Below are 24564 nucleotides of genomic sequence, written 5' to 3' on the forward strand. Positions count from 1 at the left end.
TGCCAGTAAGTGGTGGACCTAGGGCTCAAATTAGATCTCTAACTTCAACACCCTAGTCTTAACCCTAAATCATACGTCCTCATTTGAATGAACAACCCCTAGGACAGGTGGGCTTCCAAATCCTCTTTCAACTGTCACTGAGAATAGGTGAGTATAGATTGTTTCATATACTTTCCTCTTTATCTTTCCCAAAAGACTGAGGTTTCCCTCTGTGGTTAAATGATATGTTTTTCGTCTACATCTGAGAAGGGACAATTTAATATTTGATTTTCTTACTAGTCAAATGTTGAATTTATGTTTCTTTGGCTTCTTTTTTTAAAAAATTGTAAGCATTTAATTTTCTGAGTTGTGATGAAGCAAGAAAACCAATACTCAGAGTTCTATAGTGAGATTATAAGAGGTACGGATGGAAATGCAAATTGAATAGAATTTGTTTCTAAACACATTTGTTTTTTAACCTTTATAGATACTCTTGGAAGGGCCTGGCACACTGAAGTTTAGTAATTTTTGCTTGGCCAAAGTGGAAGGTGAAAATTTGGAAGAATTCTTTGCATTGGTGGCAGCAGAAGAAGGAGGAGGTGATAGTGGGGAAAATGTACTGAAGAAAAACATGAAAAGTAGAGTCAAAGGTACGTGGAGAGCTTCCAGGTCAGAACTCTAGTTGTGGGCCGCCCAAGTCACGTGTTTAGGAGATAATATGTCCACCTTTTATGTTGCCAGTCAAAAAAATGTATTAAAAATGATCAGGAGAAGTCTGGATTTATGGATGGTTTTGTCCAGGGCCTACCTTTTCCGTGTGGCTCTAATGCCGTGTGAGGCGCAGGGGACCTCTGACAAAGCCTTATCCTTAGCTTTGTCACTGACCACTCATTGGAACATAAGGAGGGGGGTTTTGTCTCCCTTCCTGCTGTATCCTCAGCACTTAGTGTCTGGCATACACTCGTGGCTCCGGAGATACTCAACGTTGTTGAGCAGCTGATAATCTTCTGCAAGTAAGGAAGATTTTTAAGGGTGCGTCCTTGGGAGGTGGTTTTGTCAGTGAGATGGGGCCTGGGCCGTTAGATTGCTGTGCTTGAGGGGAGACTGTGAAGTCATATTTCTTAGACCAGAACTTTTGATAGAAGTGATAAAGATCTCTTTTCCTCAAGTTCCTGGTGTATGTACTTGAGACTTTGGACCACCGAAGCTCTGGTACACTCACCAGGAAGCAAAGGGCACTGAGAGAGAGAGTGGCATCCTTGGGCTTGGTGGTCATATGGCCGTGGATGAGAGGAATGAGGGAAAGGGACGGGGGGGGTGGGGGGGAGCAGCGGGTTAATAGAGGCCCCATAAATATGAGCAAGGAACTTTAACTTGCAGGGCCAGTCTTGAAGTAAGATTTCACGCCCAGGAAGAAGGCTTTCTAAATCCCCAAATATCATTCCGTGGCCTCCTATGAAAATGAGTATTATGGACTATGCTTTTATATAGAAACCAAGGAGGGCAATATGTTTCAGGAACGTGTATTTGAAATTTTCCCCCAATTTTCCCCTTTCGTAAGGGGAAGAGGGCTGTGTTGTGAAGAAATGTCAGAGTTTCTAGCAGTGACACTCGATTACTTCTGAGCTTAATCTAAGAACAGTCCCCATGGTGGGCGCACATTAACCTCTTTTCCAAGGGATTGCTGATTACTCACTTCATGGTAAGAACATTCTCATTGGAAGATGGGAGGCTGTGGGTTTTGGCGAGCGCTCTGGTACTGCCCAGCTCTGTGACTTAGAGGATGTTAGAGTACCTTCCAGGCTTCAGCTGCTCTCATAAGTAAGCAAGGGAACTTTCTGTCTCTAGAATTTGGTGTTTCTATGTAATACTAAACTCTGTATCAAGTGTACATGATACACACTAGTGCTGTTCACCAAATAGGTCCTGTTCTGTTCCTCTTCTGGTTACATGGTAGGATTGCATCTTCCCTGCCAAAGCTCACCAAGTGTGCGTAGAAGTGATGCGAGTCTCTTTGGGAATTTTAAGAGCCAGTGTTTAATTTGCTACGTTCTTTGCCCATGCCTTGGTGATTGAGGAAGCATGGTTGAAATGAAGCCTGGGTCTTGGATGGACTGACTGTGAGGGTCGGGGTCCCTTGGCTGACCTGTGAGGGACGTGTAGTTTCAGTTATAAGAAAACCTGTGTGGTTAAGTCAGTGGGAATTTGGGGTGCTTACTGCTGCATCACTTAACCTATCCTATTCAAAATACTACAATCAAAGGTTCTTTTCTTTCAGCTATTTGAATTGTTAATTTAAAAAAAGAATGCACCTCAATGTGCCACACCTCTTACTCAGGTGAATATTCAAAATCTTTGTATTTTTATATATTCTCACATAGTCTTGGGAAGTGGGACCTTAATATTAGAAAACATTAAAAAATGTGAAATATGCATGAAATTATATTTATGTGCGTGTTCTCCCATCTTTTTTCACCTCACCTGGTCTCTCCTAGGTCGATTTGTGTTGGGAACAGGACAAACGCCTAACAAAGCTGTCCTTTCTCCCTTGTTCTTAGGATCTCTTATCTATACAGCTCCAGAAATTGTGAGGGGTACTGACTTCTCCATTACCAGTGACCTCTGGTCCTTGGGCTGCCTGCTCTATGAAATGTTTTCAGGTGATTACTTTCTGGTTCAGTTTAAAATCAGAGCTGGACACACACACACAAAGGTTACATCTGGAGTTTTCAAAGAGTTTACCTATAAGATGTGAAAAAGCTAGTTTTCCTAAAATTTTCTATGTACTGATTTTGGCCGACTTGCTTGGTGTCTAGGCATAAGCAGATTTGTAGGAACTTTTGACATAGAGGTATTTTTCATGATAATCATTTGGAATGTTGAAATATGCCTAACTGATGTGTCTAACTGATTATTAGTAGAAAGTCTTGTAAAGGTACCTGTGACTGTGAATTACCAGATGTATCCAGTGGCCCATGTAGCCATTGGATCATGGTTGTCTATAAGTGAATTTTGTATTTGTTAGGTTGATAAATTTTGAATTACACAACTATAAAAATACAGACAGTGTGCCTGGTATGTACTAGGCATTCAATAATTAGTTATTGCTATATACATATTTTTTCCTGTAAATTATGCAATCCTGAACTATCTGTAGTTGAGATTTCTTAAGAATTACTGGTAACAGCAAACTGTTGTTTAATTTTGCAAGTTTTCACATGATTTCAGGAAAACCTCCGTTCTTCTCAGAAAGTTTCTCAGAATTAGTTGAAAAGATTTTTTATGAAGATCCTTTGCCACCTATTCCAAAAGGTAGGACGTTTTTATTATAAATGCAGTTAATATACTCCTTACGTGGACTAAAGGTGCACTTTCATCCCCAAAGTGTGTTTGTATTGATTCATAACCCCTCAAATTTATATTTTCTAAATAGTCACAAATTGATATTTTTAGAAATGCTAGCATTCCTTTTGCTATTTTTAAAAAGATACTGAAATGGAAAACAAAGTACTACTAAGACTTTCCGTCATTTAAAAATACAAATTACCTTGTGCTCCTATATCAGAAGAAGTGTGGTTCAAAGATTTAAGAAACTCAAACTTTTGTCTTTTTTTGGTGTGTTCATGTGTATGTACCATTTACTTAATGTGTAGTCATGTCCCATGTAGTTATTTCTATTTAGTGCTTGAAGAGGAACAAAAAGGTGTTTCTCAGTCCTTATCTTGATGAATCAGAATGCTACCCAGATAAGCTTTTAAAGTCTTTTAAGCTAGATATGGTTGTATTTTTTTTTTTTTTTTTTTCTTTTTCGGTATGCGGGCCTCTCACTGTTGTGGCCTCTTCCGTTGCGGGGCACAGGCTCCGGACGCGCAGGCTCAGCGGCCATAGCTCACGGGCCCAGCCGCTCCGCGGCATGTGGGATCCTCCCAGACCGGGGCACGAACCCGCGTCCCCTGCATCGGCAGGCGGACTCTCAACCACTGCGCCACCAGGGAAGCCCATGGTTGTATTTTTAAAGTGTTGGCAATTTAATCATACAAAGTGTAATTAATGTAAGTCTACCATTAACAATTTTAAGAAAAGAAAAAGAAGGTACAAACATAATAAAACACTTTGCTACACAACTCAAAAGATGTGAATCTTAATTCACAAAGATGAAAACAGGACTTTATGAAAAATAAGGTTGTGAGTTTTTAAAGAAAAAAAATCCTCAGTAATTAATGGAAAGAATAGAAATACGGAATATTTTCAATATTTTAAGAATCATCCTTGGTGAAAAAAACAAGTCTCGATATTTTGAAAATGGTCTATATTTCTTAAAAAGCATTTCTTTTTTATTAACTTTATTTTAGTTTTCGTAGAAATCAGTCTTTCCTGTCTCCTATAATGATGACTTCTGATTTTTTTTGCTGTTGTTTTAAGTACTCATAGTACTGAGTATTGTTTTCTCCTAATAAGTTAAAGATTTTTATGTAGGGAAGAGAAATCTGAGAATGAAGGTATCAAACGTCTGGTCAAGATACCACTTTGGCCTAAGTGTAATTATTTCACAGGGATCTTGATCAGACTGTGGCCACAGTGCCTGATAGCACCATCTGTTCTGATGGCTTTGGCCGTTATCTTCATGGCCACTTCTTTTAATGATAGACTGATAATTTGACCATGGTATGTATCTTTCTAATATAAAAAGACAAAACGCTTGGAGATTAATGGAATTGGACATTGTCATAATATTGTGATGGTTATTTTCCTGTTAAAAAGTCTTTAAAATAAAGAGAGATGGCAAGTACTCTAATCATAGTATATTATAAAGCAAAGCTGGTCAAGTTAAGAGAAAATGGTCAGAAAATGAGGCATAATTAATAGCTGAAGACCAAGGGTATGAGTTTGTCAAGCTGGTGGTCCTTACTGGGGTTGTTCAGTAAAGAGAAAGTTTAGAGGTTAGTCAGAACTTAGTTTTTGAGATTCATATTTTTTGTGGTCCAGGGAAAAGTTTTTAATTTTTGTGTCCTGCCCCCGCCAGCCCTCTCCTGGCATTAAATGAAGACTGTAATTGTTACTATGTATTCTGTGTTCTCTTAAAAATAATTTATGTGCTTAAAATACTATTATTATGATGTTGATGTAGGGTGTGTTTTCAGCTACTTATCACTTTTTTTCTTTCTTGGGTATTACTTTGTGTATAGATTCTTCTCGTCCTAAAGCTTCTTCAGATTTTATTAATTTGCTTGATGGTTTACTTCAAAAAGATCCTCAGAAAAGGTATGTATGGGTAGTACTTTAACATGAATAGAGACTGGAATCCTTTTTGCCTTTAGTGTACTTCTAACACTGTACCGGTCTTAATATAGAAAGAACTGTTCAAATTATCTTTTTTGAAAAAAAAGAAATCTGAGTTTACACTGAGTGGCTGCTCTCGGTTTACAGGTGTTTTTAATCATGAGGAATTTTAACTCTTTTAATGTAGCAAATAGTTGCCTCATAGGTTGACAGATTTTCTTGTAACTCCCAAATCCAAGAGGTACATTTTTTTTTTTGCCCCCCCCGTTGTGGATTTCAGGCTAAAACTGTCTTAGCCTACTCAACTAGGGATGACACTGCCAAGATACTTAATGTAGTAACGACTAACGGAGCAATATTTCAATGCGATGTGATTTATGATAATCCTGTCATACTGGGAATATCAAGTGACAGGATAATAGGCACAGTGTGAATTTTCTGTGTTGCAGGGATGGCAGGAAGTTAGAAATCCTTATGGTGTGGAGTGGGGGAGGGCAGGAGGGAGTGGGGAGTGAAGAGGGGGTCTCCCTGGCCTGGGAGACAAGAGAACCTAGGTTCTGGTTCTGCCACTAGGTATCTAGGGGTTTTAGGCAAGCATTTGGGGTCTCTGCTTCAGGGTATAAAATGAAGAATAAATTTAGTGTAGCATGTAATGTATCTTCATTAAATTTAACTGAAAAACTGCAGAAGAAAATGTTGATTCTCCTATAAGTTGTAAGACACTCCTATGCTTACAATAGAATGCTTTTAGGATCAACGTTATTTTAGTGGATACCTCCCCAGACGTATTTGGATAAGATATAAATATACTTAATTTAACTTACTTTATTTAGAATTTATTTAGGACACATTTCCACATATTTATATCCCATATTAAATACTTTTTTGCATACATGAGACCACCCCATAATCTAGTCTTTTTCTCTCTATATAGTTGCTTGGTTATTTTAAATGGCTGCTGATTGTACATGTAATAACCTGTAATAACAACATTGAGAGTTTTCTTGATTTAGAATATCATATACACTGACTGCTACAGTAAATATCCTATTTTTGTTGTTGTTGTTCACTTAGGCAGTTATCACCTTTGGATAATTTTCTTAAGGTGGGGTGGCTGGCCAAAGGCTGAGAACAGTAAAAAGTTTGACACATTTGCTGCATCCTAGGAACACGGGTGGGTTTATACCTCCAGCATTAGAAATTTCCTTCCCCCCACCATTGTTACCTACAGTGGGTTTTGTTGATCTTATAGATTTTTGCTAATCTAATGGATGAAAAAAATTCCATTTTATTGGTAATTTTAATTGTTAGTGAATTTTAGGAGCCCTTTGTATAAAAGGAATATTATATGTGGTTGCAAATTCTCTCTTTTACATTTGTGTTTTAATTTTGATCAAGGTAGTTTTTATTTCAGTATGGAAATTTTGAAAGATTAAATGAATCAGATACAAATTACTATTTTGTTTTAAAATTTTAGTCGAGCTTAATCATTCTGAGTTTGAGTATACCTCAGGTATAATCTATTTAATTAATTAATTTATTTTTTGGCCGCCTCTGCGGCTTGCGGGATCCTAGTTCCCCAACCAGGGATTGAACCCGTGCCTCCTGCAGTGGAAGCATGGAATCCTAACCACTGGACCGCCAGGGAATTCCCCTCAGGTATAATCTACTAGTAGTAAAATTTGATGCTTTGCTAGTGAGTCTGGGTTTTAAATATGGCCTGAAGTCATTTTAAAGTGGGTGAACTAGTTAGATAACATTTTGACTTCTAAAGAGAAGTGTGACTCTGGATATAGTCATGAGGTTGATAATCTTGTTTCTTTCTGAATGAAGTTCTAAAAGTGAAGTTCCAACAAGAATGTGTGAAACAAATCTGATCTGTGTAACTGGGGCATGTCCTGGGAATTCTCCATGGTAAATCATGTTAAAATAGATTTTTAACATTTATGTTTTATAAAGATTAACTTGGGCAGGACTACTGCAGCATTCATTTTGGAAGGATGCTTTCACTAGAAAAGATCAGGACTCAAGCAACGAGGATTCCAGTGTCAGGTAGTATAAGCTTATTTTTGTGTGTGGGGCATGGTTATTAAACACTTGTACCCTTGCTATTCTATTTTTGCAGCATCAATGACACGAATTTCTATGCCTTCATAATAGGAGAAAATCAAGCATGTGTTTAATTAAGGGTTGCTTAAAGAGTTCAGTCATGACATTTTGTGTTCATGATTTTGCTCATTTTCTGGTCAATTGTTTATCCAGGCAGGGATTTAGTATGGTCGTCATTAGTTTTTGTTCAGTGTGTTCAGCTGGCTTCCCACCTTGTCAGCACATGGTAGGATCTCATTTCCCCTTTCAAGTTAGGTGCAGTCATGTGACTTGCTTTGGCTAATAAAATGTGAGCAGACGTGACCTGTGTTATTTCTGGATAGAAACTCAAAGAGCCACTGTGGGATGTGCCACATTTCTTTCTCTTGATGAAGTAATTGGGAAGGAAATGTCCACGTGGAGTTGCTGTCAGGCTGGGTCTTTAGTGACCATGATGAGCATAGCTTTCCTGCCAGCCTTCAGTGGCTGTGTGCTTGAGTGAGACGTAAAGCTAGGAGATTCTGAGTTCTAGGATTTGTGGATTTTGTGTTACCACAGTATAACTTAGTTCATCCTGACTAATCCACTTCACTTTTATTATAAAATCTTTTTAGCCCAGGACAGTTATAAAAGTGATGGTATTTTCAAAAAATTAATTAATTAATTTTTGGCTGTGTTGGGTCTTAGTTGTAGCATGTGGGATCTTTTGTTGCAGCTTGCAGGCTTCTCTCTAGTTGTGGTGCACAGGCTCAGCAGTTGTGGCGCCTGGGCTTAGTTGTCCCACGGCATGTGGGATCTTAGTTCCCTGATCAGGGATTGAACCTGTGTCCCCTGCGTTGGAAGGTGGGTTCTTAACCACTGGACCACCAGGGAAGTCCCAAAGTGATGATATTTTGAAAAGAACAAGGTGAGAAGTAGATGAATAGAGGCAAAGTCCAGATAATTGACTCCCCCTCTCCTCCATTCATTCGATGGTAAGTGGTTGTCTGATTCTTAATTTTAATCTTGTAAATTCAGTGTATTGGATAGAGAAGTCTGAATTCTATTTAAGGTCTCTCCCAAACTTCGGTTTCTGTGATCCATTGAGCTTCAACTATGTTTTCACATTGTATCAGACTCTCTGAAAAGTACAGAAACCTGGGCTTAGGACCTGGTCCATCAGTGTCAGCAAATCCCAGGACACCTTTCACCTTAATTTGTCAACTTCCTTTTAATCTGTATGCCTTTTATTTCTTTTTCTTGCCTTACTTCCCTTGCTGGGACTTTTTCGGTAAGGTAATGAATGAGGAGTGATGAAAATGAACACATTGCCTGGTTTCTCATTTTAGAATGAAAGCATTCAGCCTTTACTTGTTAAATATGATGAGCTGGAGGTTTTTGTAGCTTCCCCTTTTCAGTTTGAATGAATGTTAAATTTTGTCATTCTTTCTGTATCATTTGATATGATCATGCGGTTTTTCTTCTTTAGACTCTCATTATGGACTCTTACATAAAGTGGTTTTCATATATTGAGGCAGCCTTGCCTTCCCACAATAAACCCCACTTAGTCATGGTGTATTATAGTTTTTATGTCTTGATGGATGTGTTTGGGACCAAGTAGCAGTAGGACAAGGAGAGAGGAGAAAAAAGAGAACAGAGCGACAGGGATTTGCTTCACATTCTTGGGGGTCATAACTCTCTGGCTAGAGAAGAGAATGTTCCTCCTTCAGGGTTTTAGGCACTGGCCAGAAGCGGCTACTGTCCCCTGTAGCTGCTGCAGGATTACCTGCAGGCTGGGGAAGGACAAAATGGAAAAAGCAAAAGCAAAAGAACAAACAAAAAACGAGGGTGTTTCTACTGCTCTGACCCTTAGGGGTCCCCTTTCCTGTTCCTTGGAACAGAAATAGAGGGCTTCTCTTGGGGCTCCTGTCTCTACTCACTGCTTTTGAGTCCAGGTCGAACAATACTGGAAGGGAAAAAAATAAAAGGGAAACTCACTACTGGTTCACTGATATCTTGAGTTCTGGTTTACTTCTCCGATCTGCCTGCTGTTACTTATTTTTCAGGGATAAGGTTTATAGGCTTCTTAGTACAATACCTACCATGTAGTAAGTGCTCATTTTAGCTACTCAATGAAAAATATTACTTTTCTGACTCGCTAGTTGTTTTTTTTTTCTGGCCACGCCACACAGCTTGCAGGATCTTAGTTCCCCGACCAGGGATTGAACCCAGGCCCTGGCAGTGAAAGAGTGGAGTCCTAACCACTGGACCACCAGGGAACTCCCTCTAACTCAGTAGTTTTGCCAAATGTCCTGTGCAGTTTAAGTATCTTTTCCAACCTCTTGTTTGACAGAGAAAACTCTACAGAAAGCTCAGTAGTAAGCTTGATTGTGTTGGGTTTCTATCGTTGAACAGCAGAAACCTGGAGTATTTTGGGTCACAAGATTCCAAGGAGCTTCTCAAGAGCCCTCATTGTGGACAAGCAAAAGGGGAGAAGAGTGGTGAGCAGCTCAGTCACTCGTTCAGACTAGGTGAGCTTTCATTTGGCACTCTTGAACTCAATGTTATTTCTGAGAGTTCCTAATTTGCGTTACCTTTCTCTTTAAATCTCTGTGTACGTCGTGCCCTGCTCATATTTTTGTTCATTGATGGATATTGTTTTATCTTCCTGCCACAGAAAATCCATCTGAGTTGCGGCCTAAGAGCACTCTTGGGGGTCAGTTGAATGAGTCCATGTTTCTTCTCAGGTATGTAAAATGACAGAGCAATAAGGGATCCATGGGAGATGAAAGTGAAATCTTCTTCAAGTGTCTGTTGTCTGGCTGGTAAACCATGTTACACAGAAATAAAGGACAGGGAGAAATGCAAATTCCAGTCTCACTCTCTACTTTCAAAGTTACTGTTAAGTGCTGGCCAATGGAATGTAGACGTCGCTACGTATTTTTAAAAAATTTTAACCAAACCACCTTATTTTTCCTATTTATAAGGGTTAATTAAAACTTTTTCATTTTGTACTTCTACTTCAAATAAAATTGAATTTAAAATTTCAGAACTCCAGCTTTATTTAGATAAAGACTTATAGAAAAAGGACAGGTTGTGTTTTTATTTAAATGTCGCTTTATCTAGGAGGCTTAAACAATATTTGCAATCATTGAAATAATAAAATCAGAATGGTATTTAAAGTGACTAAGACCAGTGTATTTAAAATTTTATTAATGTGTAAATATTGTGTTATATTTTATTTATAGTTTTAGTCTCATAGAGAAATAGTTTAATTTCATGACATAGGGGTTATAATGATAAACTAAAATTTCCTGATTTGTTTTACTCATATTTAAATATAAAGCATGTTAAATTTATTTATACATATCTTAGGCATTTTAAATTCAGTTTTTTAAAAAAAATTTTGTACAATCTCTGGTATATTTTATGACCTAAGTAAGTCCTCGTTTAATGAATGAATAAAAAGGCAAGTAGATGAAGGAGGGGTGATATTTGGAAATTTGAAGGAATTCATTAAAAGAGACCATAATGATCTGAATGGAAGAATTTCTTAAAATGCAGAAAACTCAAAATCAGAGACGTGGGTGTAATGGAGTGGTCCACAGAGTATGGCAACCATCGATAAGTGTAGGAGGAATCATTAAAAATAGATACAGAATATAACTTGTTGCTTAAGTAGGTACCAAGGTAATTTTCCATTTCAAACATTTTATGAAATAAAATTGTAAACCTTGTCTATGCTTTGTAGAATATCTGTTCTATTTTATTATGTTAATCCTGCCTAGATCAGCAGACATTAAAAAAATAAAATCTTTTTTTTAGGTTTCTGGTTAAAACAGAAAATACTGTATATAGTATAGAAGCTCCAAATAAAAAAAACAATTACCCAGGAAATTACTTTGAAAACAGTTTAAAAAAATTAGTGTCATAAACACAAATTAGAGTTTAAAGTTTTTAAAATCTAACGAGGTCACATAGAATCATCATATTCTACCGTTTTTCATGAGATGTGTTTTTTAACCCAGAAAACAGTAAACAGGATAAAGTTTCTGAAATGTGAGTAATGTTAACTGGTGTGCACTTTTCAGTTCTCGTCCGACTCCAAGAACTAGCACTGCAGTGGCATTAAATCCTGGTGAGACTATGACTCAAAATTCACCACAGAAGACTTCTCCCTTGACCAAAGTAAGCAGAGATGGAATTTTCTTTTTTCTTTTTGTGTAGGATACAGGGATTCAGAAGAATAATTGCAAGTTAATCTCTGAACTGTGTTTTTAATTGCCAAATTTACAGCTGAGTCATCTTCCTTGATTATCACTGGTTTTTCTAGTAAGTACTCTTAAGAGAGAGGTGCTTCATAGGTGTTTTTTTGATAACAGCTTTATTGAGATATAATTGACACACCATATAATTCACCCATTTAAAGTGTATAATTCAGGGGCTTTTAGCATAGTCACAGAGCTATGCAGTCATCAGCACAGTCGGTTTTAGAATGCTCATCATTCTGCAAAGAAGCCCTGTACTCATTAGCAGTCACTCCTGTTTTCTTCCAGTTTCTCTACCCTCTTGCCTGAGGCAACCACTAATCTACTTTCTGTCTTTGTAAATATGCCTATCCCGGACATTTCATATAAATGGGATCATGAAATATGTGATCTTTTGTGACTGGCTTTTTTCACTTAATGTAATGTTTTTAAGATTCATCCAAATTGTACCATGTATCAATACTATATTCCTTTTTACTACCCAATAATATTCTGTTGTATATACCACATTTTATTTTTCCATTCATCCATTTGTGGACATTTGGACGGGTTTCCCCTTTTGGCTATTCTGAGCGATGCTGCTATGAACATTTGTGTACATCGTTGTGTGGGTGTGTGTTCTATGCTGTATCATATGGTAACTGTTTAACCTTTCGAAGAACCGCCAAATTGTTTTCCAAAGCAGCTGTACCATTTTACATTCTCAGCACCAGTGTATGAGGGTTCCAATTTTTGCACATCCTCACCAAAACTTGTTATTATGTCTTTTAAAAAATTGTGGTAAAATACACATTACATAAAATTTACCGTTTTAACCATTGTTAAGTGTACAGTTTGGTGGCATTAAGTACATTCACACTGTTATGTAACCATCACCACTATCCATTCCCCCCTACCCATCCCTCCCCCCAACCCCACCCGCTGGCAACCGCTGTTCTACTTTCTGCTTCTATGAATTTGCCTAGTAACCTTATATAAGTGGAATCACACAATATTTGTCCTTTTGTATCTGGCTTATTTCACTTAGCATAATGTCTTCATGATCCATCCATGTTGTAGCGTGTATCAGGAATTTCATTCCTCCTTAAGTCTGGATAATATTCCATTGTGTGTATGTACCAATTTATTAATTCATCTTTTGATGCACACTTGGGTTGCTTCAACCTTTTGGTTATTGTGAATAGTGCTGCATCGTCTCTTTTTGGTTACAGCCATCTTGTAGGTGTGAAATTATATCTCACTGTTGTTTTAATTTGCATTTCCCTGTTGGCTAATGATGTCGAGCATCTTTTCATGTGCTTATTGGCCATTTGTATATTTTCTTTGGAAGAATGTCTATTCAAACCTTTTGCCCATTATTGAGTTGTAGGGGTTCTTTATATATTACAGATATATGATTTATAAACATTTTCTTCTGTTCTGTGAATTGTCCTTTCACTTTCTTGATGGTGTCCTTTGAAGCACAAAGGTTTTAAATTCTGATGTAGACCAAATTATCTTTTTTGTGTGTTTGTTGTTGCCTGTGTACTCTTGGTGACATAACTAAGAAATAGTTGTCTACTCTAAGATCATAAAGGTTTATTTCTATGCTTAGCTCTTACATTTAGGTCTGTAATCCATTTTGAGTTAATTTTTGCATATGGCATGAGGTAGGGGGTCCAACTTCTTTGTTTTGCCTGTGGATATCCAGTTGCCTCAGCACCGTTTGTTGAGAAGGCTCTTCTTTCCCAAGACATTATTTAATGTCTTGGAATTCTTGTTGAATATTAATGAACTTTAAATGTGAAGGTTTACTTCTGGGCTCTCAGTTCTATTCCATTGATTGATATGTCTTTCGTCATGCTACTAGCACACTGTCTTAATCACTGTGGCTTTTTAAGTAAGTTTTGAAATTAGGAAGTATGATTTCTGACTTTGTTCTTTTTCAGAGTTTTTTGTTTTTGGCTATTCTGGGTCTCTTGCATTTCCATATGAATTTTAGGATCAGTTCGTCAGTTTCTGCAAAGAAGCCAGCTGGGATTGTGACAGCAATTGTGTTGAATCTCTAGGTCAATTTGAGGAGTATCGCCATGCTAACAATATAAAGTTTTCTTCCACAAACATGGGATGTCTTTCTATTTATTTAGTTATTCTTTAATTTCTTTCAATCATAGTTTTTTTGAATGCAGAAATATTTTGAAGTAAAAAATTTGCCAAGTTATCATTTATTTATTGTACTTATTGCAGTTGTTGCTGTATTTTTTATGTAATGTGAAATGCATTCGAACCATGTGAAACTTAATTTTGTATTGAAATGAAATGTAAATAGGTTGTAATAAAATCTCACTGTGCTAATAATTGTTTGATTATATGTGAGATAGAAAATCAGTGTAAAAGTAAAAAATGCATTCTGAAATGCGATAGATGTTGAATTTCTTCTGCCAGATGTTTATTGTGGAGGAGTGTATGTAATTATTTTATTGAGAATATTTAAGCACTAATTATATAAGGGAGCTTATGTTTTGTAATTTTTTAAAATAAATTTCTAAGTTTGTTTACTGGCTGTGTTGAGTCTTTGTTGCTGCGCATGGGCTTTCTCTAGCTGTGCCGAGCAGGGGCTTCTCTTGTTGCGGAGCACGGGCTCTAGCACAGGCTCAGTAGTTGTGGCGCATGGTCTCTACCACTGCGCCACCAGGGAAGCCCTCATTGCAATTTTTGATTAGTTTATTACTGAGCATTTTATTTAACAGCTTATTTTTTGCTATTGTGAATGGGATGTTGTATTTTTATAACCTGTTTTTGTGCATACATTCACTTTATGTATATGAAATTAATTTCTACATATAATTTTCTAATTGGTCTACCTTACTCATTTTTAGATTATTGTAAAAGTTTTTCAGTTGACTTCATTTTGGCTTTTCTTTCAAGTTTATCTGTTTTGAAAGTCCATGTTCTTAAATTTTCTTTAACATATTTTTTTTACAAAAGTTCCTCCTTACTTATTCTTCATGTGTTTTTAATATGTCTGTCTTCTAAGTTGAAGAAGGGTTGTTGTGGTTTCCAGGAACTTTGTTAGCTAATTATTCTGTCCCTTACCTTAGTTTTGGATCATTTCCTTTTCTACTTAACCTTTCACTTCACTGATTTGATTTTCTGGTTAGCATTTTTTCGGTCAAAGTTTCAGTGGAAGTTCTTAATGCATAAATCCTCTTTTTTTTTTTTTTTTTTGTCTGATGTGAAATACTAAGGCATAGCACCAGGAATAAAAGTTGAGTTTTGGGCTTCCCTGGTGGCGCAGTGGTTGAGAGTCCGCCTGCCGATGCAGGGGACGCGGGTTCGTGCCCTGGTCCGGCAGGATCCCACATGCCGTGGAGCAGCTGGGCCCGTGAGCCATGGCCTCTGAGCCTGCGCGTCCGGAGCCTGTGCTCCGCAACGGGAGAGGCCACAGCCGTGAGAGGCCCGCGTACCGTAAAAAAAAAAAAAAAAAAAAAAAAAAAAAAAAAGTTGAGTTTAAGGAGAGCACAAAGAAACATCTTGAATAACTGATGGGGAACATCTAGTTATTCATTTTCATTATGTGTCAATTCCGCTTTAACTAGGATTTGTAAAGATGTGGGTGTTTAATACTTATATAACAGGTCAGTACTTAAGCTTGAAATTTTTTTATGCTGTAATTTAAATTTCATATTGAATATTCTGTAAAGCAGAAATAAGCTGATTAATTTTTGGTCGATGAAAGATAACAACCCTGCTGGTAATTGAAAGACCAATTTGTCTCATCATAGTTTAGAACATCAAACTGTAGAAGATCTGTTTTCTAGTTCTAACCAGCCATTGTGGTAAACACGAGCAAGTCAGTTACTTTCTCTGAGCCTTGTTTTTTTCATCTGTAAAAATGGGAATAATGATACACTAGATTTAGGATTTTTGTGAAGATCAGATGAGACTGTCTGTGGAAGTGTTTTGAATAGCAGTGGAGGTCCATTGATACAGGTGACTTTTTTCAGTGGGGTCTACTCAGCATCTTACTAGCTCCGTCTCTTAAAGCTTTTCACTAGTCACAGAAACTGGGTCTAATTTTTGTTCTTGTTTCAGATCACAAGTGGACACCTGAGTCAGCAGGACCTGGAGACCCGGATGAGAGAGCTTATCTACACAGACTCAGATCTTGTCATCACCCCAATTATTGACAATCCGAAGGTGCGAGAAGGCACCCTAACAACCGAGGGCTGAAATCTGGGTGATGTTTTCATTCCCAGTATACTTTGCCTTATTTTACTTTTTAAAAAAAATTATTTATTTTTTGGCCATGCTGCATGCGGAATCTTAGTTCCGCGACCAGGGATTGAATCCACGCCCCCTTTCAGTGGAAGCGCAGTCTTTTTTTTTTTTTTTTTTTTTTTTTATGGTACGCTGTCCTCTCACTGTTGTGGCCTCTCCCGTTGCGGAGCACAGGCTCCGGACACGCAGGCTTAGCGGCCATGGCTCACAGGCCCAGCCGCTCCGCGGCATGTGGGATCTTCCCGGACCGGGGCACGAACCCGCGTCCCCTGCATCGGCAGGCGGTCTCTCAACCACTGCACCACCAGGGAAGCCCGGAAGTGCAGCCTTAACCGCTGGACCACTAGGGAAGTCCCTTCTTTGCCTTATTTTCTCTCCTGTTCTTGTTGTCTTCTGCTTTTCTTTCTTTCTTGCCACGTGTCTATATTCCTAACCCTCACCCTTTCTGTAACCCTCTCCTCTTCCTGCGTCACTCTTTCACTGGAAGGGTAAGTTTTCTTCCCCCTTTGCAGCAGCTCTGCCTGTCAGTACATGAGCTGGAGAGTGGCTGCTGACTTCTAGACCTCAGACCTTAGCCTCAGTCCCTTCATTTCTCCATACTTACTTAGGTGAATTACTCCAGACATTCTCCTCGCTGATGTGTTGTGAAGGCAGATATCAGGGAGCAGCGCTCACCAGACTGGGGTGGGTGGGCAGATCACAGGGAGACCACACCTCTCACAGGTTGTCAGGATTGTAGGGCAGATGATGGGGAGACACGGGGAGCTTGGGGAGCCTTGGTTACAATGCACTTCTAACCCAGTGGGATTTTCATTGCTTCACATCTTTGGAATATAATACTGTATTAGGGAATGATGAGTACTCTCCTTGGAAAAGGAAATTAATTTCTCAGTTCCTCTGTTTTCTGTTGATTTCCAGCTCCAACACACATTTCACCACCCATTATGCATTTTTATTTTCTTCCTTTTTTAAAAATGTTTTTTTCTTTATTAATTTATGACTGTTTCATCTCACTGGGGAAGCTTCTATAGTTTGGAACAAAAGGCTTCTTAGATCAATGTTTATTTACTAGATAGATAACATTTAATATAGATTACTCAGCTATTTGTCATAATGGAGCTATCTCTCTTTTTATGCATTCAGGTATCTGGCAGAGTAACTGTATATTATACCAAATTTAATGTGTAACGGTATTTTCCCAGTGGAACTTCTAGAACAATTTGTGCTATCTTTTGACCATATTCTGTATTTCTTTCTTTTTATAACCAGACTTAGTTGTTTCTGGGAAACCTTAGAAGTTTTTTTTTTTTAACTTTTAATTTTGAACTAATTTTAGACTTAAAGGTTCAAAAATAGTAGACTTCCTGTATACCTTTTACCCAGCTTCTCTTAGTGTTAATATTGTACAGGAACACAGTACTGTTAGCAAAACCAGGGGATTGACATTGGTACAGTGCTGTTAACTGATGAGCTGATTTGAATTTCATCAGTTGTGCCACCAGTGCCCTTCTTCTTATGTTCCAGGATCCCATGTTACAGTTGTTTTTTTTTTTTTTTTTTTTTTTGCGGTACCCGGGCCTCTCACTGTTGTGGCCTCTCCCGTTGCAGAGCATAGGCGCCGGATGCGCAGGCTCAGCGGCCATGGCTCACGGGCCCAGCCGCTCCGCGGCATGTGGGATCTTCCCGGACCGGGGCACGAACCTGTTTCCCCTGCATCGGCAGGCGGACTCTCAACCACTGCGCCACCAGGGAAGCCCTACAGTTGGTTTCTATGCCTCCTTAGTTTGCTCCAATCTGTCCTTGTCCTTCACAGTCATGTGGTAATTTCATATTCTTTCCTTGTCTGTCATGACCTTGACACTTTGAAGAGTACTGGGCAGGTATTAATATTTTGTAGAATGTCCCTCAATTTGGGTTTGCCTAAGTGTTTCTCATGATTAGAATGAGGGTATGTATTTTTGGTGAGAATACTACCAGCAGAAGTTTAAAAGATGCTCTATAGAGAGGTTTTGGAGAAGTTAGACATAGAAATGATGGTTGAATTTTTTTTAAATTAATTATTTTTGGCTGCATTGGGTCTTCATTGCTGCACGCGGGCTTTCTGTAGTTGTGGCGAGCGGGGGCTACTCCTCATTGCGGAGTGTGGCTTTCTCATTGTGGTGGCTTCTCTTTGTTGTGGAGCATGGGCTCTAGGCACATGGGCTTCAGTAGTTGTGGCACTCGGGCTCAGTAGTTGTGGCTCACGGGCTTAGTTGCTCCGCAGCATGTGGGATCTTCCCAGACCAGGGCTTGAACCTGTGTCCCCTGCACTGGCAGGAGGATTCTTAACCACTGGGCCACCAGGGAAGTTCGATGGTTGAATTTTTTAATTAAAAGTGTCATGTTGAAGTACCCCAGCTATTCCAAACTCATGAATCCAGCTGCTATACACTTTCCTCACTTTGCTCAAGGAAATCGTGTGCTTTCCTATTCATGAAGTTGTATCTTCGCCAATTCAGTCATCAAGTCCTCACCACTCTTCAAGACCTCATGCCACTTTCCAGATCTTCCATAAACCCTGCCCTGACCACATCAACCTAAAGTCCTTTCTGATTCTCTATCTTTTTGGAAACATTTCTCTGAGTATTTTGTCTGTAATTATGTCCCGCCTGTTTTGCATTCTAATTTAAATATCTTATGTTTTTCTGTTGTTTCACAGATGTTTGTCTTATCTTTCTAACCAGTGTGTCAGCTCTCTGGCAGTAGGATCATGTCTTTGTATCCCCCTTAGCACTTAGCATAGTGCCTCACCCTAGCAGGTATCCAATAAATATTTGTTGAGTAACTAAATTTCTAACCTAGAGGTAAATTAGCCTAAGAGTAAGCCAGGATAGGGTGACCCTTTTCCATGATGCTTTATTTTATTGAAGATATCAATTGAAATGATATTATTTTATGCATTATTACCTATATTTGTATATTTTAATCTGAAGGGGCTTTGCTGAATGCTTATTCTTTTTGGTGATAAATTTTACAGTGTTATTTTCTGTCCTCATTGATTTATAATCTGATATAGGAGACATATCAGGAGATAGATACCCATCTTAAAAGGTTTTGTTCTGTTTTTTTAACCACAGATAATGAAACAACCACCAATTAAATATGATCCAAAAATATTGCATCTACCAGCACATTCAGGTAGGATCATAAAGGGCTTATCAAGCACATAGATTCATGGCGGACAAATACAAATATGAAATTTAATAGCAAATGGAATATTTTATTTATGAATAGCTAAATTTTTATTTTCTTGCCAACTGGCTATATTCTTGAGACACTGTATAAATTATTAACAACCTGTAATCCATTTGAGCCAGCGTTTGACCTTACTCAGCTGGGTCTAGGCTGCTCAGTACTCTTGTGAGTGGGAAAGTTCCTATGAAACTGGGCGAGTTTTCCTGTTGAACGGGTGGGCCCTCCTCCTGTCCTTTCCCTTGTAAAGCCAGTTGAATTTCCAACATTAATGGTGCTCTTATGGGTACAGAAGGTTGGAAACCACAATGAAGAATCGAGAGTCTACTTGAGGGAGTAGGGCAGTTGAGATCAGGGTCAGATGGTTGGTTCACTTTTGTGGGGTTGATGTAGGACTGGAGATACTTAAAGGTTGATTGTTACATTCCCTTTCCCCTAACAAAGTCTTACTTAGGGTGAGTATAAGAATTTTTCTTATACCTTAAACTTTGATGTATTTTGTTTGATAAGTTATATTTTAAGCTGTTAAACTAGATCTGGAAAAATTCTTCATCATAGAGTAGAATCTACGATTTGAAATCAAATCAAAGTAAATTCAAAATAAACAACATAGGTTCAAATTGAAATAAACTGTTCCAAGTAGAAGCACTATTTATGAAAACTTAGAGGAAAATTATCTCAAAATAGTATTCCGTCCCTTTCCCCCTTTACTTTGAATTATTTTAGGAAATTATTGTTATAGCTTATTTTGTTTAAATATAGAGATTAGGTGAAACTATGTTAATTTTAGCTGGCATTTCATTTCCCAGTTTTTGTCTTTTGTTTGTATAGGGGTTTGGAGGTGGGACTCCCAGATGATTTCAGCTTTGTATTAACCTAGTTATGTTTACTAGTAATTTCACTGGGACCTTATAACATCTGTAGAAATTTTGGCTTTTCCAGTACTTCAAGGCTAGGTTGCTTTATTTTATGCAAAGGGTATCTTGTTTTTTCCATAGTACCGTTTTATTTAAGTTTGCATTTTGTTATGTTCTTGGTTGCAAGAACATTCTCCTAAATTTAGGCATCTACCTTCTTTTTTTAAGCATAGGTTTCCATTGACATAGTGCAAACCGTCTCCATGGGGAGAAAAAGAGATGAACATAGAAGAGCAAATAAAAGTAGTGATGTCTTTCGAGTATTTTTGGTTTTGACAGTGTAAATTTATAATTTTCTGTGTGCCCTCACCTTAGGTATTGAAATTCTGTGTTCCATTTTATTCTTCTTGTAATGTTCTCAGCAGTCCTTTTTCACGTGGTCCCCACTTTTAATATTTTCTTTCCTCTGCAGTGGATAAATTAGTATTTCTAGAAGACCAAGATTGGAATGACTTTCTGCAACAAGTGTGCTCACAGATCGACTCCCCCGAGAAGAGCACGGGGGCCTCCCGAGCCAAGCTGAATCTCCTTTGCTACTTGTGCGTGGTGGCCGGACACAGGGAGGTGGCCACCAGGCTCCTCCACTCACCCCTGGTACGTAGTTAAGTCGTGAAGTAAAGACTCCTCTTATCACGGGCTTGCAGCTCTCCTTCTGCACATAACTCTTTTATTTCTGTAGAGATTAAAACAAGTGCTAAAATACTAATAAGATTTAGTTACAATGAAAAAAAGTGACTCATCAAGATGATAGGTTTGCCAGAATTGTCCTCTGTTTAATGCTTAGATCTAAAAGCAGTCGAATCGACAGTGATTTTGAACAACTCCTTTGGTAACACTCAGCTTGCATTTTACGTTAATTTGTAGTAGTTGTAAGGTATTTTTCATCTGTGAAATCATAAGACAGAGGTCTTGTCATCAGCTGCTGGAGTGAGCTGCCCACGTGGAATAGGGGCTCTTTTTACTGGGTCTTCCTGGTAAATTCCAAGGCTTCCGATGTGACACTGAACGGGGAACTGAGTCTCTAAGACTTTCCTTTTTCCTTCTTCCCCTGGAGATATTTCTTGGACCGTCTTGATTCATCGATGAAACCGTGGGAACTCGGCAGATCTTTTGAAGTCGTCCTCAGAAAGGAGTTACAGTGGTCTGGGGCCTTTTCCCTTGTGGGCCTTTGTTTGGGAACTGGCTTGAAAAAATTTAAGTTCATTTTCTTCCAGGATAGTATTACAGTTCCTTATTTGGTACTTGGTGTGTGTTTGTGGGGTGAGGGGCAGAGGCATATTTAGGGAATATAATTCAGTTGGAGAAACTGAACGTTCTTATTCTTAGTTTTTATTTTTATCTTATATTTACAAAGATGCAAAAACACTGAATGTAATTCATTTCCTTGGTGCAGGCTTTGCATTTCATGTGTATACTGGTTTGATTTGTTAACTTAGTGGTCACTTTCTGTGTCATTTCATGAATTAAATACATCTTAATTTTTTTTTCTAGTTCCAATTGCTAACCCAGCATTTGCGAATAGCTCCAAACTGGGATAGGTAAGTAATATTTACATCTTAATAAATTATTATATTATTAAGTAGTTAAAACATACATATTTATCAAAAGCACATAGTCCTAAATACTTATCACGAAATAGTCTAAAGTAATGATGACCCTGAATCATAGCACTTTCTATAGGCATCCCAGTTGTCCATTTAAAAAGATTTCAAAGTAGTCTTTATTCTAATATTATAAATATAATTCCAAGGTTATGTAAACTACATCTGGAAGCTTTATTAATGATTACTCTTTTGAATATTCTTTATCAAATACTTTACAATTATCCCTGTGTTTTAATTTAGTTATGCTTCTAAGGCGTTTTCCCTTGCCACTTTATCTTTCCTTAAGATGGTTTACAAAATCTAATGAGATTGTGTTCTGTAAACTCCTGATGGAAGGATGTGTACTTGCTTATATGAGGGCAGCATACTCGGTGAAAAGCTCATTAAAGTGTAAGAAGGCTCTATGCTCTGGTTGCCAATGAGACTTGGTCAGATAACTGATTACCTCTTTCCGAGTCTCAGCTTCTGGGGGACTGTTTGTGGGATGATGAAAGTGCTTTGGATTCAGACAGATGTGGGTGTAGATCACAAATCTGCCCCCAGGCAAATTATTATAACTGCTGAGTGTCAGTTTACTCATCTGTAAAATGGGCATAGTGTATCAACTTCATAGATTTTTGGTAACAATCAAATTTTTTTTAACTGAAGTATAGTTGATTTTACAGTGTTGTTAGTTTCAGGTGTACAGCAAAGTGATTCAGTTTTATATATTCTTTACAATTAAATTTTGAATGAAGTAGGTGTATGAAATACCTTGCCCGGTGCCTGGTTCTTATTGGGTACTTAGTGTATTTTGGGGGTTTGGAAGTTGGTGTTATCAATCCTACTTATCTTGTATTATTGTTGAGAAGCTTGTGAAAACTTGAATGTGAAGGGGTTTTGTAAAATGTGCCAGTGATAGGATAGTAATTATTTTCCCATGCTGCCAAAATATAGGGGAAACAATAGGTGTTCAAAAATGCTTTTTTGGATAATTATTCCTATGCATCTTCTAATGTTACTCTCTCAAGGTAAAATCTGGCGTTACAAAATAGGATTTTTAGATCATTTTTGGGCATGTTAAACTTTGAGAAGGATTGTGGTATGCTCACTGTAAAAGAAACCAACAAAAAAATCTTAGCACTTCGGCTAAAACAAATTATATCCTTGAATAGGGTGCCCTCTGCTGATTTTTAAAAAACACATTCTTAATCCTTTCCAGGTACTACTATTTTTTTCCATTTTTTAGATCTAAGTTTAATTGTAAAACAGTTTTTATTTGAGGAATATATGGATAGATAAGCCCTATGCTTGGAGCCTTCTTTTACTCTCTTTCTCCATTCAAATACTACTTCTTCCAGCGAGGCCTTCTCTGTCCTGGGTCATATCACCTTGATAGCGTATGATAAGGGTCTTTAACTTAGCTGGGGGACAATCACTGTTGAAGTATGTATGTTTATTCCTTGGCTTTGTTCAGTATATAGAAAAAATAACATATAACTTTTTATGTTTCTCCACTTTATAACATGTATTCTTTTAATGTCACTAATTAATTTGTCTGAGTTTTTTTATGGTATGCCTCTTTTTATATGCTATGAATATTTGATCATTTTATTTACCCTTCCCTATTTTTGGACAGTATTATAATATTGTAAATAATATATTGATGAACATTTTGTGCTTAAATCTTCATGCCTATTTTTCCTTTCTCCCCTAAGGGCAGATTTGTAGAATTAGAACGAATGGGTAGAGGGCAATAGATATTTTTGTGACTTCTCATAAGTTGCTGAAATGCTCTATAGAAATATGATATCAACATGCATTCCCAGTCAATGTGTGTAAAAATGCCGTTTTGTTAGAACTTTTAACAGTGAATACTTATCAAATTTTATAGCCTTTGCCGATCAACTTTATTGAGGTATAATTTACAGATAATGCATAATATTTTAATTTAAAAATTCTATTATAAAATATATGTAACAAAATTTACCATTATAGCCATTTTAAGTGTATAATTCAGTGGCATTATGTATATTGTGATACGTATGTTGTGCAACCACGATCACTGTCAATTTCCAGAACTTTTTCATTATTCCGAACAGAAGCTCTTCCCCATTAACCAGTAACTCCCATCCCTCCTCATCCCAGTCCCTGAAAACCTTTGTTATACTTTTTGTGTCTATGAATTTCCCTGTTGTAGGTACCTAATATAAGTGGGATCATACATTTGTCCTTTTGTGTCTGGCTTATTTCACTTACCTGAATGTTTTCAGAGTTCATCTGTGTTGTAGCATGTATCAGACTCATTCTTTTTTAAGGCTGAATAATATTCCATATGTGTATATGCCACAGTTTATCTTTTCATTTGTTGATGGACACTCGGGTTGCTTCTACCTTTGGCTGTTGCAAGTAGTGCTGTTGTGAGCATTGGTGCGAATATACCTGTTTGAGTCCCTGCTTTCAGTTCTTTTGTGTATATACCTAGGAGTGGAATTGCTGGATTATTTGATAACGTTATGTTCAACTTCTTGAGATACCATCATAACTGTTTTGAACAGTGGCTGCACCATTTTACATTTCCACCAGCAATGCTTGAGGGTTCCAATTTCGCCACATCCTCTTCAACCCTTATTTTTTTTCAGTTTTTTTTAACAGTAGCTCTCCTAATGGGTATGAAGTTATATGTCGTTGCGGTTTTGATTTGCATTTCACTAATTACTGATGTTGAGCACCATTATTTACCTTCTCTGGAGAAATGTCTGTTCAGGTCCTTTGCCCATTTTCTGACTGGGTTTTGTGTTGTTTATTTATGGGAGTTCTGTATGTATTCTAGATATTAACGACATATTAGGTATATGACTGACAAATACTTTCTTCCATTCTGTGGGTTGTCTTTTTACCCTGATAGTGCCCTTTGCATAAAGTTTTAAGTTGTGATGAAACCTAGTTTTTCATTTTTTCTTTTGTTGCCTGTGCTTT

At 37.7% G+C, this 24564-nt stretch overlaps 1 protein-coding gene across 4 annotated transcripts in view; it reads left to right on the forward strand.

Moving 5' to 3' along the window:
• ULK4 (unc-51 like kinase 4) overlaps positions 1 to 24564 on the forward strand; it is a 518420-nt gene that overhangs the window by 18150 nt on the left and 475706 nt on the right. For 3 of the 4 annotated variants that reach the window (XM_067753978.1, XM_067753980.1, XM_067753981.1), the window contains 12 exons: positions 467 to 629; positions 2538 to 2639; positions 3208 to 3291; positions 5166 to 5241; positions 7219 to 7311; positions 9742 to 9857; positions 10004 to 10073; positions 11418 to 11514; positions 15669 to 15773; positions 18971 to 19031; positions 20415 to 20596; positions 21494 to 21540. In XM_067753978.1, coding sequence (XP_067610079.1) covers positions 467 to 629; positions 2538 to 2639; positions 3208 to 3291; positions 5166 to 5241; positions 7219 to 7311; positions 9742 to 9857; positions 10004 to 10073; positions 11418 to 11514; positions 15669 to 15773; positions 18971 to 19031; positions 20415 to 20596; positions 21494 to 21540 — 1196 coding nt within the window. The remainder of the gene's footprint in view (positions 1 to 466; positions 630 to 2537; positions 2640 to 3207; positions 3292 to 5165; positions 5242 to 7218; positions 7312 to 9741; positions 9858 to 10003; positions 10074 to 11417; positions 11515 to 15668; positions 15774 to 18970; positions 19032 to 20414; positions 20597 to 21493; positions 21541 to 24564) is intronic. The other variant, XM_067753979.1, reaches the window with a different exon arrangement.

Source organism: Pseudorca crassidens, chromosome 10, assembly GCF_039906515.1.
Source record: "Pseudorca crassidens isolate mPseCra1 chromosome 10, mPseCra1.hap1, whole genome shotgun sequence".
Classification (NCBI taxonomy): domain Eukaryota; kingdom Metazoa; phylum Chordata; class Mammalia; order Artiodactyla; family Delphinidae; genus Pseudorca; species Pseudorca crassidens.